The sequence below is a fragment of the Periplaneta americana genome, chromosome 3, assembly GCF_040183065.1.
Source record: "Periplaneta americana isolate PAMFEO1 chromosome 3, P.americana_PAMFEO1_priV1, whole genome shotgun sequence".
Taxonomy (NCBI): Eukaryota; Metazoa; Arthropoda; class Insecta; order Blattodea; family Blattidae; genus Periplaneta; species Periplaneta americana.
In genome coordinates this window covers 123,766,864-123,779,953 of record NC_091119.1, presented here as the reverse complement: position 1 = coordinate 123,779,953, position 13,090 = coordinate 123,766,864, and the positions used below count along the sequence as shown (strand labels likewise).

The following is a 13,090-nucleotide window of genomic DNA, read 5'->3' as shown; positions in this document are numbered from 1 at the left end:
AAAATGGAAACCTGTCCACAGTAGGAAAAATAACATACATCAGATGTAAACTTTTGTAAATATTATATAAAAGCAATCTTCCACAAGTTACAATCTTCTTAAGTGAGGAGAAGATATTGCATTTGCTTGTCCTTGTCACAAGAAAACTTAATTATTTTTCTTACTCTGTATTATACTAGACATAAAATTTCTTAACCACTGTCAATTTATAATCTTCTGACTCGTGATTTCTCCATTCTTCAGTGCTGTGCTTGTTCAAATGTTACAACATACCTGTAGTTACACAGAATGCAGCGAAATCCCAGCCCAAAACTGTTAGTGAAATCCAAATCACAAGATACTGTGAAACGAGAAAGGTGGCTTTCTATTACAAATAGATGAAAACAGTTATACCAATACAAATCCAACAGCATGGGAGAAGATAGAATTAAAACCAAGCGCCCAGGGAAGGAAGAATATAAACTACAAGAATAATACAACTAAATCAACATGTACAGGATCTCAAAATAGAGAGCGAACTTCATCTCACACGAATACTATAGCTCCTCCACATATTCATACAGTGCACATATGCATGCATGAACAGATACACGAAAAGTTTGTGAACATCAGCTATTAGGCAATGAAACCATATATCATCCTGCAGTGTAAAGTGATGCCCAAGTTTGCAGAACTTCCTACATGTGCTCGACACAATGACAAAAGAACAAAACTCATGATGGAGCAACACATGTTACGAAAGTCTTCTAATTGTATCTCTGTGTGGGACTACTTTGGCCGTCAGAAGAAAATATGCACGAAAGTATGACCAAAAATAAATACTAAAGTGAAAACATCAATATAGTTTATAAGATCCAAAACAATTGAATCAGTTTTTGCTCCAACTGATAACTGATGCCCACTATACAGAAAATAAGGACATTTCGAAAATATATTATAGTTAAATGACAGCTGAACTTAAAAATATTTAACAAATCCAACTAATGTAATTTTAATCGTCAAAATGACATTTTAAAATACTAATGATAACTATGACAAGATTTTCGTTTTGCTATTACCTGGACATTGTAACAATGCCATACAAGAATTTTTTTCTACTATATCTTTTATATTACTTTCTACATAATGTATTTATGATTTACAAATAGCTAGTGGTACAACCAAATCTAAAAAAATGTTAGTTAGAAAGTTCCAAGTTTTCCAATGTGCACCAATTCCATCAATTATACAGCATCATAACAATCAGCATTTATTGTAAAATTTGATTTACACAGTAATACTGGCAATTTTAGTTGCAACACATTGTGTTTGAAAGGTGATCAATGTGATTAATCATATTCCATGATACAGGGTGTTCGAAAAGTCACTGTGCACTTATAACAGATGCTGGAAATTGTGTCTGCAAGTGGCTATATAAGCCTGAACCCACTTAATTTCCATTAAAAACACTTTCTGTTTGTGATATACTACTTATGTGCACAGTTATAAGCCATTCAAGTAATGGATTCGCTTTTCATGACCCCCATCTTTCAATTCTTGCATGGCTGTTACTTTGTACAGGAATAATTTCAATGCTTTCCAAACTGCTTTATGCACGGTTGCAAGCCTGATGCCTTCCTCATGTCAACTTATGCTATGATTTCGATGGGCTGTGCAGCATAGTCAGAAATGTTCAACTTCCCTTCAATTACTTTAGGTAGCCTTCCAGTTTGTTTGCCATCAAGCACTCAGCTTGTCTCTCGAACTTCCGCAATAATTTGATGAACTACATTGTGATGAGGTTCAGTTGTTTCCGGAAATTTTCAGGAAAATCCCTCCTGCACTGAATCTGTGTACTTATCACCTTGTTGAAAGACGTATTCAACAAGAAAAGCACGTTCGTCAATTGAAATAATCATAATTAACAACTAAATGCTACACAAGTGAATAGGGATTATATAGAATGAACACTGAGCTAATTTTCCTGTTCTATTTTTGTGTGCATGTTTTCCATCGGTATTTAGTTTCGCTTTCAAGAGCTAGAGGTTAATATAATCAAGCACACAGCTAGAGTACCTCGATAATAATTGAATCTAAGAGTCGAGACACAGGATCCAAACATTGCCTACCTTGTTACATAATCCAGTAATGGCTTTGCTTCCAATAAATTCAATTTAACAGCTTTCACCTTTTCCTTATTTCTCAGTGATAAACTAGCTGTAATAATAATTTTTATGTTTTATATAATATAATATATACATAATATAAATTCGTTTAATATTTGTATACAAAATAATAGGTGTATGGTTTTACTTCTCATAGTAGTTTTGTTTTTCCATGGTCAGTGTTATTAAATCATTACATACGGTATTTTAATTGTTGATGGGCTCAAAGTCTCAACTCTCATAATAAAGAAACTCTCGAGTCAAGACATTACAGATAACGACAGATTTGTTATATCATCGGTCCAATTTATTTTATTTGAATACATAATGTACCTAGATGTATTAATTGTATGTCTGTTATATTTCTGCTGTGTCGACTGTTAGCTGGTGTGATGTCAGCGCCAACTCTAGGGGAAAAAGCAGAATCTCATGCTCAAGCTGGTTTGAAGGTCATTGAAATCAAAGGTACTGACATGGAGTGTCCATACTTACAATTTCCTATACCCCAGTATCCGTTTTTCAATAGCAAAATGAACTATAACAGATAAATCTGATGTGATAACGAAACAAATGAATACAGAAAAAGTCACGCAACGATGAACAATCAGTTCTACAAATATATTTAGCATTACTATGTAGAAAAACCTTAGTTTTTGATCCGAACTTACAACCTAATCTATATCTGTACTAACAAGTGCACAATGATTTTCCGAATGCACTATATAATGTGCATGCATGTACTGTGCAAATATTAATGCTACTTTTTTCTGCAATGTTGAAAAATTTATAACAGCGTATGTAGCAGAACTGTGCTCCATAGCCAAAATAATATATATGCCACAATCACGAGAAAATTGGACGTGACTAAATAATTTCAAATCTAAAAAATTCTAAAAATTGTTCAAATAAATTCTCTTATAACAAGCTAATCTTTCCAACTTGTGTATCACTTCCTATGCAGTTTTCCCAGTCATGTAATTTTGTATTAAATATTTTAATACAACCGAACCTCCATACAACAAAAACCGATAGAACAATAAAGCCTGTTGCAACGAAAAATTTCATTGGTCCCAGTGTTATTTCCCATAACATCAATATGTTTTATTCATAATTACAATAGTCAAATTTTGGAGAAACCCCGATAGAATGATTAAAGAGTCATTTTTTGATTGACTTCATTTTCATGTTCAAATTTTCACTTGGTGTCATCCTCTTAAGATGTTTTCCATTCATCGATCTTGACATTCTGTGTAAGGATGTAAGTCTACAACATGACCCACAATAGAATCTGCCTTTATGGTTCCTGCCACTGTCTTCCTGACCACTACAAATCAGTTTGGAGACTAAATTAGCTGCATTTAATGATTTAGAAGAGGACTGAAGCAGAGTGAATTGGCTGAAAAGTATGGGTTTGTGCAGTCAACAATCGCAACATTCATAAGGAAATGCAATGAGGACAGTGTCACAATTCTGAACGGAAGCATTTAGAAACTACAGCAGTAGAAGACACTGATACCTTGAAGTGGTTTCATGTGTCTAATATACCACCAGACCCTTTATTTATTGTTCTCTAAGCAATAAGAAACATTTGTTGCTAAAAAAAATTGGGGAAGGGGGAAAGCCTGAATGTTAAATGAATGTATGTGTCAAAGAGGGCAATATTAAATAGTGAATGCTTATGTTCAGAATTGTGACACTGTCCTCTTTGCATTTCCTTATGAATGTTGCGATTGTTGACTGCACAAACCCATACTTTTCAGCCACTTCACTCTGCTTCAGTCCTCTTCTAAATCATTAAATGCAGCTAATTTAGTCTCCAAACTGATTTGTAGAGATCAGGAAGACAGTTGCACGAACTGTAAAGGAAGATTCTATTGTGGGTCATGTTGTAGACTTACTCCTTGCACAGAATATCAAGATCGATGAATGGAAAACATCTTTAAGAGGATGACACCAAGTGAAATCTACATTCAACTTTTCGGAAACTCGTGAAAATTATCAGTGCAGTCAAATTTATAAGTGCAGTTAAGTAACTGACAGTTAACTGAAGTGTACCAGAAACCCGGCATATATATAACTTCTCTCTTAACAGAGTCATATACCTTTTGAAATCTATGAATAACTGATACTGCCATTTTTTCTCCAATATCTGTCAAATACAAAAAATCTGCTCAATAGTCGATTTATTACACCTAAAACCACACTGATGATCTTCAATAATTTCATCTACACACGGAGTTAATCTTCTCAAAAAAACATTGGACAAAATTTCGTACGACGTCAACAAAAGTGATGTTCCTAGAAAGTTACTACACGTAGTCTTTTTCCCCTTCTTGAAGATGGGTACAATTATGGACTCCTTCCATTGTTCTGATACAATTTCCTTTTCCCAAATAACAAGTACAAGCTTGTAAATTTCGCTAGATAATGCACTTTACCCTCTTGTATTAATTGTGGTGGAATTTGATTGATACATGGAGACTTTTACATTTTTAGCTTTTCTATCACAATTTCGATTTCAGAGAGTGTGGGTTCGGGTATTAATGGCTCAGCAGTCTGTATTTGAATTTCGTCCCGATTATTTCTATTTGACCTATGTACATTAGTAGTTGCCTACATAGTTTTTCCATCTGTTGAGGATTGAATAAGAGTCTGCAAGCAAGTTACCACTCTCATCCTTGGTCACGTTTACCCTTGCAAGATAGAGGTTTTGTTTTAATATGAAGCCAGTTGTCTAGACAATTTACTGACAGAGTTGTTGCTCAAAGTGTGTCATAGGAGGCTGGTCTACACTACAACTGTGATGAGATGGAAATTTGTTGGGATGTCACAGGAGAACTGAAGCTTACAGAGAAAACCTGTTACCTGAATCCCACAGACTTGCCCAATACAAGTTATAAATCCACAGACTTGCCCAATACAAGTTATAAATCAGGGATATGCCAGGGTTCGAACCTGGGTCCACAGGATTATAAGTCTAGTGCTCTAGCCACTAGACCACTATGGCTGCGATAATTTATATACTGCAGCACCTATCTTTTTTTTTTTTTTTTGTAAAACTCTAGTTTTTTACATAATAGAACATTACAAATACGATACGATATTTACAAGAAAAGAAGTTTAAAACCTTGCATACCTCATTCTCCAGTGGACTACATGAACAGTAATGGATTATGTTCTCTACAGTGTTCCAAATGATCTCGCTTACAATTTTTGTTACATAACTAAGAACAGACTATCCAAATGTACTAAAGTGACAATGTAATGTAGAAATAAAACTAGAATATACTAAAAACAAGAGTGGGTTCTAAATGTGCGGTTCAGTTCACAAATTAGTATCGTGTATTTCACCTGTACTCTTAGTAAGGTTAAACTGGTTGCTGCAACAACTGCATAAGTATGATATTTAGCTACTATAACTGTCCCAGGTTTTTGGCAGGTGATGAAAGGAGCACTTTCCCCCAGATTTTTTGTTTGTGGCAGGTCATTGATATAGACATTGAAAAGTATTTTATTAAGAACTGCACCTTGTGATAATCTTCTGTGAACTTGTCTATATTTGAAGATATTTCAATCTTATATTGATGCAATAACACGTTGGGTTGGATAATGGGGAATCCAATACAACATAACCTCGTGGTGACTAAATCATATACCTAGTTTTTTTTTTTTTAATAATTTTGTCTTACAGATAGAATTGTATACAGTTTGAAAATCTACAAAACAAAACTGTTAGTGTATCTTTTCATTTCTTTACTGAAAAGAAGGATCTGTTCACTGGCTGAATGAAATAATTCTTTAAATCCAACCTGACATGATGAAATTAAATTTTGGAATCCCAAGTACCAATTCAGTCTATTTGATACAATGTTTTCCATGACTTTTGCAATGAAACTAGTTTGTGAAATGGGTCTATAATTTCTTATTTCTGACGCAGGTTTTTTGTAAGAACGGAAATGACTGTTTTCTTTCATTCAGCAGACTAATAGTTTCCCAGAATATAACTTATCTTATAAAACTATACAATTTAAAGTTTTAGTAGTTCTTATTTAGCAGTTTTCCAATGTTTTCAAGAAATTCAGGATGTATCATTATCTGGGCCTGGTGACTTGTTTTTTACATTATTTATTGCAATATTTAGTTCCTTTATATTGAAATTTTGGGTAAAAATATTTATCAGATTTCTTCTTAGCTTTTGTTAATGTATGAGCAATAGCTTAATGCTTACTGAATTAATTCTGCTATATCAGCCTCCTGTGTAAGTATATTATTGTAAACAAAAGGTATTTTAGCATTGTCCTTATTAACGTTTATATTACATTTTATATATATATATATATATATATATATATATATATATCTCTGTGTGTGTGTGTGTGTGTGCTGATAGAAATGTATGTAAACAATTTCCTTAAATTATATTGTTTGTGTACATATATAGTGAGAAATACATTGTGATTTATTTAATATTATAGACTTCAATTTAATAATTGGTGGTCTAGCAATTATCACACTTGTCACTGCATCTGAAGTTCAAATGTTATAATCAGCTGAGGGCAATAAAAATCCTTTGGAAGGATTCAATGTATATTTGACGTAAAATAACACTCCCTGACAGAGGGCTCCGCACAAAAGTTACTGGCCATTTCTCGTTCGCGTCAAAATTAGGAGGTAGTAAATAGGACAAAATGAGTACCAAGTGAACTTGTTCCATCCTCAAACAGTAATTATTCATATCATTCATATCAAAGCTCTAAATACAACGAAAAGTAAGGGAAGCAGATATGTCTTCAATGAAATCCAGGCACAGCACTAAAACTAATGAAACTTGAAGTAAGGCAAGACTATGTAAAAAATAATTTACAGTATTCGAAGCAAGCTACAGAAGGACGATCACATACCTTCACTTTTTATGTAGAAGAATATTTACTTTGCCAAAAATTCTGGGATATGTTATAGTAATAGGATTACTCATTCTTTTTGAAGTCAATGGATGAAAAAAGTGAATTCTTGTTATTCTACACGATTTTCAATATGCAATACATAATGAGATAATTCGGTAGAAACCAATGGTCAACAAGACGGCCATCAAGGATCACCGACAGGTTAGGTTCAGTTTGTTCAGGTTTTTGGTATACTTTGTATATATGTTTTTGGTACACATACCAAAAGCCTAAACAAACTAAACAACCTGCCACTCATCCTCAATGTCCATCGTATTGACCATTTTATGTTGAATTATCCATAAGGATAATATGTTCATATATATTATTTTAATGTACCGAAGTACATATGATATTTCCATGCAGATATTCTACAACATCATACGATGAAAGAGTAATGGAACGGAGAAAAATTCTCTCCAGCGCCAGGATTTGAACCCAGGTTTTCAGCTCTACGTGCCGATGCATTATCCACTAAGCCACACCGGATACCCACCCCGGTGTCGGACAGAATCGTCTCAGTTAAAGTTCCAACTCTTGGGTTCCCTCTAGTGGCCGCCCTCTGCATTACGTCATAGATGTCTATGAACGTAGGACTGAAGTCCACACATGTGCTGAGGTGCACTCGTTATGAGTGACTAGTTGGCCGGGATCCGACGGAATATGTTCACCTGAACTGTACTTCAAGTATTAGTGAATAGAAAATAATTAGTTCAACCATATGTACAAATGAGTATGAAGACATCAATCATGTCTTCTAAAACAAAGCCATTTCAGAGTCGTGTAAATTGCTGCTGTTATCTTCCATTCCAACCAGGACTGCATGCAAACTGAACTTAAATTTACAGACATAACTCCACAATTTATTAACTCAGTATCTGAAATGATATGCTGTATTGAAGAGACTGTTGTGATTGCATGGTGATAGTTTGCAATCTGTAGAAATGAAGAAAACTCTGAAGAATATAATGCCTTCAACATTGTGCAAACTGAAGATATTCGTATCTCTCATACCAACATACTTTTTCTTCATATTTTATGCTGTTATGCAAAGACCCAAAAGACGTCTTCTATGCTCCAAAAGAAATATAACAAGAATTTTGAGTTCCTACATATTCATTTCAAATTTTAATTATATAGGCTACAATGTCACAATCACGAACCTGAATGTGTTTTTCTAGTCACAAGAGAAGCCCCTATATGCATTGTATTTTTTTTTCAATGTACATTTAAAAAGATGCTTTACTTTCTATGCATATGACATTGTCAGAATCTAAACGAGCAGTCAGGAAACATCTAATCATATATGTAAGTTCTATGAAACATATTTTTTGAATCTTGTAATAAGGGGTTATAAGAAGACTGTAAAACGAAGTTTGTTTTAGCAAATTTCTTTTGCCTCACTGAATCAATTTGTATAAAATAATGCATCATAAAAATCATCCTTCGAAGCAAATTCACGTTCCTTTATGGGAGCATAACATTTGGCTATTTCAAAATCAGAACATTCAATCACCACAGTAAAGACTTAACAAACGTTATAGAAAAGTAACTGAAGATTATTATATGTGTTCGGAACTTGCTTTTTCTATGTACTTTCCAACATCTTCATATATATTGTATTTTTTTCCGTCAAAGTTGTTCTGTTCGAAACACGTAATATCTTCTCTACTGCAGAAGACAATGCATTCTCACTGAAATCTATTGCTTTCTCACAAGTTTCTTTTCATAGAAAAATCTCAGATGAAAAAGCAACTGGGAGAATTACAATTTACAATTAACATCCTTTTATTCATCCACAAATCTTTGTTTCATAATAGAAGAGTTACATGAAGATATTAAGGAAATAGCAGTCGCAATCCCACAAGTAAAACAGTCAACGTTATCAGTGTCTAGAAAAAGATATGATCTTACTGATCACTAGAATCAGTATATACGGAAGATTCTAATGGTTTTGGCCTTCATAGTGCAGATGGAAAGTCCTTTTCCATTATACACATCACAATTGTTTCAAAATGTCCTCAAAATATTTCAACATATTTGCGCTCAAAAACATACTAAAATTTATTTCTATTAGGCAGAAAAAATTTGCAAGATATGCAGGTACTCGAAATGAGAATTTGAATTCACAATGAATGAATGGAAACCGGAATAAACCTTTGTTATACTGTAGGTACACAAAATTAGACATTATAACTCTTATTAGTTTATGGTTATGGTGCAGGGAGAATTTTAACCTAATAATTATGACAGTACACAATCCAAAATAAAAAGCCTTATTAGATTCAAGAGATAAATGCAAGCCCCTACAACTATTTCCCAAAAGAAAAATTTCAAATACCATCTAATAGGTAAAATCACAGGTTTAATGGAAAAATTAGTTTTGGTTTTCTTACACAGTCTATGATCGTGCCATAGATTGTTTTTCTCCCTCATTGTACTACTAGATGAAGCAAAACTTCTAACATTAAATATGAAGATTATCGTTACACATTTCAATTTTTGTAACCATTATACAGAAATTTTTCAATAATACAATGGACACATACATGCAAAATGTTTGTAATAAAGAGAACTGTTGTATCCTACAAAAACTGTTAAGCCACCAAATTAATTCCCAATTAACAAGAAAACCTATCTTCCACAACGAAATTATTATTTTAGTAGGTTATTTAAAGACACTACATCAACTACGAGGTTATCTAGCACCAGTGACAAGGTGCTAAGCGAAATCTTATTTGGTGACAAATTCGAGAATTCACTACAGAATTAAACTACATTCACCTTACAATTGAGCAAAACCTCAGCAGAAAAAACCCAACTGGGTAAACGACCCAAGCAGGATTCGAACCCATGCCCGATTGCAACTTCAGATCCCATGACCCACTCATTATGCCAAGACAACAATGGTGGTCAATTTTTCTTTTAGCTGCCCCACTTTGATAGAAATTTCAATTCAGGCAGTACAAACACCTTCAAGACAACGCAAACTTTGGAAAACAAATGACAATGGCAGTAAGGGAATAAAATAACTTGCAACCCCTTTCCTGGAGAAAGGGGTGGAAACTATAAAAAGCCACTGGTAGAAATTTGAAAACAATATTAATGCAAAATATGCAAGTCTTGTCCTTCAATTTTTTGCGATACAAGACATAGATAAAAATAAATATTACTGCACTGACTAAACTCAAATACAGCAGAGCAGAGATAAGTATTCAAAATACATATCTAGAACAGAAAAGTAAAATATACATTAATTACTCATGTGCAGATAATTCATTATCAAATGGCATAACGAAACAAATAATTTATAGGTTATAACATAATTCTAGAACACCTGTAAGAAAATTTGTTTTGCAACAATCGTCCTTAAACTGCCAAAATGGATCTAAATCACAATACCTGTACATAACCATGATCTGTCCTCATACGTTTGCGTTGAGATTCTGGAGATCGGTGATGGCTGTGGTCACGAGAGGAATATCCAGGCCCATCCTGTCAACAAGATGACATAGGTGGTTATGTGCCAAATTCTGTTTCCACACAACAGATACCTGAAGTGCATTCCAACCAAGAATAATATTGTCATTCTTAAATAATTTCAAATTTCATACCTACTTAACCCTTAACTTGGCAAAGCTTCATTTCTCACACTAGTTTATTAAACCTTGTCGGACCATAAAGAAAACAACTATCGCAATGTCCATATTTTTATATGTTGTACAATATTACAGTATTGTGAAATTTTAATTTTCCTACCAACTTTTTTTCTATTGTTCTATTAAAATTATAGCATACAGCTTATTAACCTGTTGTATCCTGATACAATGTCAATTTAAGGGTTAACAGATTTCTCACAACATTCTATGCTACGGCATATGAGCAAGTTAACATACCATGCGGCTGTAACGACGGTAGCTAGAGTCATCACCACGACCCCTGCTTGAATATCTCTCACCACTACTGCTGACTCCACCTGTTGTCGAGAAATTTAACATATAATTAGGCCTACCCTATAACTCTTTAATTCGTACTGTTGCATCACTGAAGTCAGAATGCAAGAACTTGTATTTTACTTTTCACACAAATATGCAACACACTATTACCTGACTGGTATCTGCTCCGAGAGTCGAAACTTGAGGAATGCTCCTTATACCAATTAAAGCGTCCCCGAGAAGGGCCTGAAAAACCTCTTCCTCGGCTGCCGCCATCACTCCAGCTTCCATCTCCTCTTCCACGGAAGGAACTGCCCCTTCCACTAAACCCGCGGCCACGTGACATTTCAGAATGTTCTAAAATATAACGTTTACATAAGGATTACAAAAATGCACTCAAAGACGCTGACAAGCACACCTATTAAGTTACGAGGGCCTAGAGACACAAACATATAGAACAATTTTTTCACTTCGCTACATGAACTTTACTGTAATAAGTTTCCTAACCCTAATGCATGTGCCGATGTTACTGGTAACATCATCTTTATAAGCAATTACGTCAGCTACAAATGAGGGCTTCACCCGAGGTACATAATTCCATTTCCACCGAAAGCTTATTAGGCAAAACAAAAAAACTTGGCCCCCCGAATAGAGAAATTTCCTAGTACCCGGTACACGTTGCGTAAGCCGTTAAGTCAGCCATTGTTTAAAATCACATTTAGTAACAAACTATTAAAATTCTTTCCAGAAACGAACCATTGTACAAACACAAGAACGACTTATGTGACGAGTACCGGGTATTAGGAAACTATCCCGAAAAGTAATATAACTATTGTTTTCCAGCAGTATGTACTTAAAATGTCTTAGCATCACAAATAGGCTTATCTCATGCACACACGCAGTGTGTGTTGGCACGATCTTAATTTCTAATAAATCACCTTAAAAGATTATGTTGTACAACAGTAGAACATATAAATATACAGTTAATACATTACGTACAATCACACCTCCACAATATTGTAATATATCACCAAATTAATAAAAGGATATTTACACAAGCCGGCAACACCATACGCCATTTACAAAGAAACGACGCTACACTAGCACCAAACATCAAAATGGCGCCCAACAAAAAGTATTCCATCACGCCATTGAGATAATAAAAGAAGACTTATATATCCAAAAATTATACTTTTGATCGCAGCGTACATAAAAGAAACCCACAAAGTATAACCTTTTTTTTTTTTTTTTTGCATAAATTACAAAATATTAATGCTCTCGCTCAGTTTCTCTATTCAAAGAAAATACCAATAGTAAAACATAATACTTCATTACTTACCGGCTTACGTTGAATGCTCTGAACACTAACATACCCTAATACAGAGTTATGTTAACGAAGTTTTCTTGCTCTAACTGTAAGCAGTACTTATCGCATTAAGTTTAAAGCAAATTCAACGAACTACAACAACACTAAACAATTCTGCACAAATCCAATATTTAGCCTCGTGAACAAAACTCCTCCGTCGATATAATCGAGTTGCAAGATTTATCCTGCCCTCTGTTGGGTGAGTGCAAAATCAAACAATCTGGCTAGATATCATTTATTTGTGAGAATATACATTACATAAATGTCCTATTTTATTATCACCGAATTATGGGAAAAAATTACATTTAAGAAAACAAAAAAATTGTTTATTTCTGCACTCAGGTAAAACTGTCAATATATACATGGAAAACAAAGTTGCATTATGTCTGCCCTCTATTGGAATGATTATCGTCTGTGCGGGTGATTCAAATATTCATTTTAAGAACGGCCAGGGTCGGAAGTTACGCATAAAAATTAATTTATAATTTAATTTTGCTTAATTTATATCGTAAATGTAAGAATGCAATAAATTGAAAGCTTGCTATAACAGCTTACAATAAATAAACCAACAAATGCACAGTGATGATACAGTCTAATACAACTGTGCTGTAGTCTGTCACTAAAGGGCTTTCAGAATAAGAAGGCATATGGCCTACGCCAATCGAGTGCTAGCAGCAATACGGCGTTGTCAGACGATGCACG

General features: G+C 34.1%; 1 protein-coding gene across 6 annotated transcripts in view; it reads right to left on the bottom strand.

The window, feature by feature from the left end:
- LOC138696489 (myb-like protein X) overlaps positions 1-12,565 on the bottom strand; it is a 56,423-nt gene extending 43,858 nt beyond the window's left edge. Inside the window, exons 1-4 of one of the 6 annotated variants that reach the window (XM_069821515.1) lie at positions 12,362-12,565; positions 11,194-11,379; positions 10,984-11,063; positions 10,490-10,582 (exon numbers count right to left, since the gene is read on the bottom strand). In XM_069821515.1, coding sequence (XP_069677616.1) covers positions 10,490-10,582; positions 10,984-11,063; positions 11,194-11,368 — 348 coding nt within the window. In that variant the 5' untranslated portion in view covers positions 11,369-11,379; positions 12,362-12,565. Of the gene's footprint in view, positions 1-10,489; positions 10,583-10,983; positions 11,064-11,193; positions 11,380-11,960; positions 11,984-12,021; positions 12,130-12,361 lie in introns of those variants that run through there. The other 5 variants (XM_069821511.1, XM_069821516.1, XM_069821512.1 and 2 more) reach the window with 5 other exon arrangements.
- Positions 12,566-13,090: the final 525 nt, after the last annotated feature.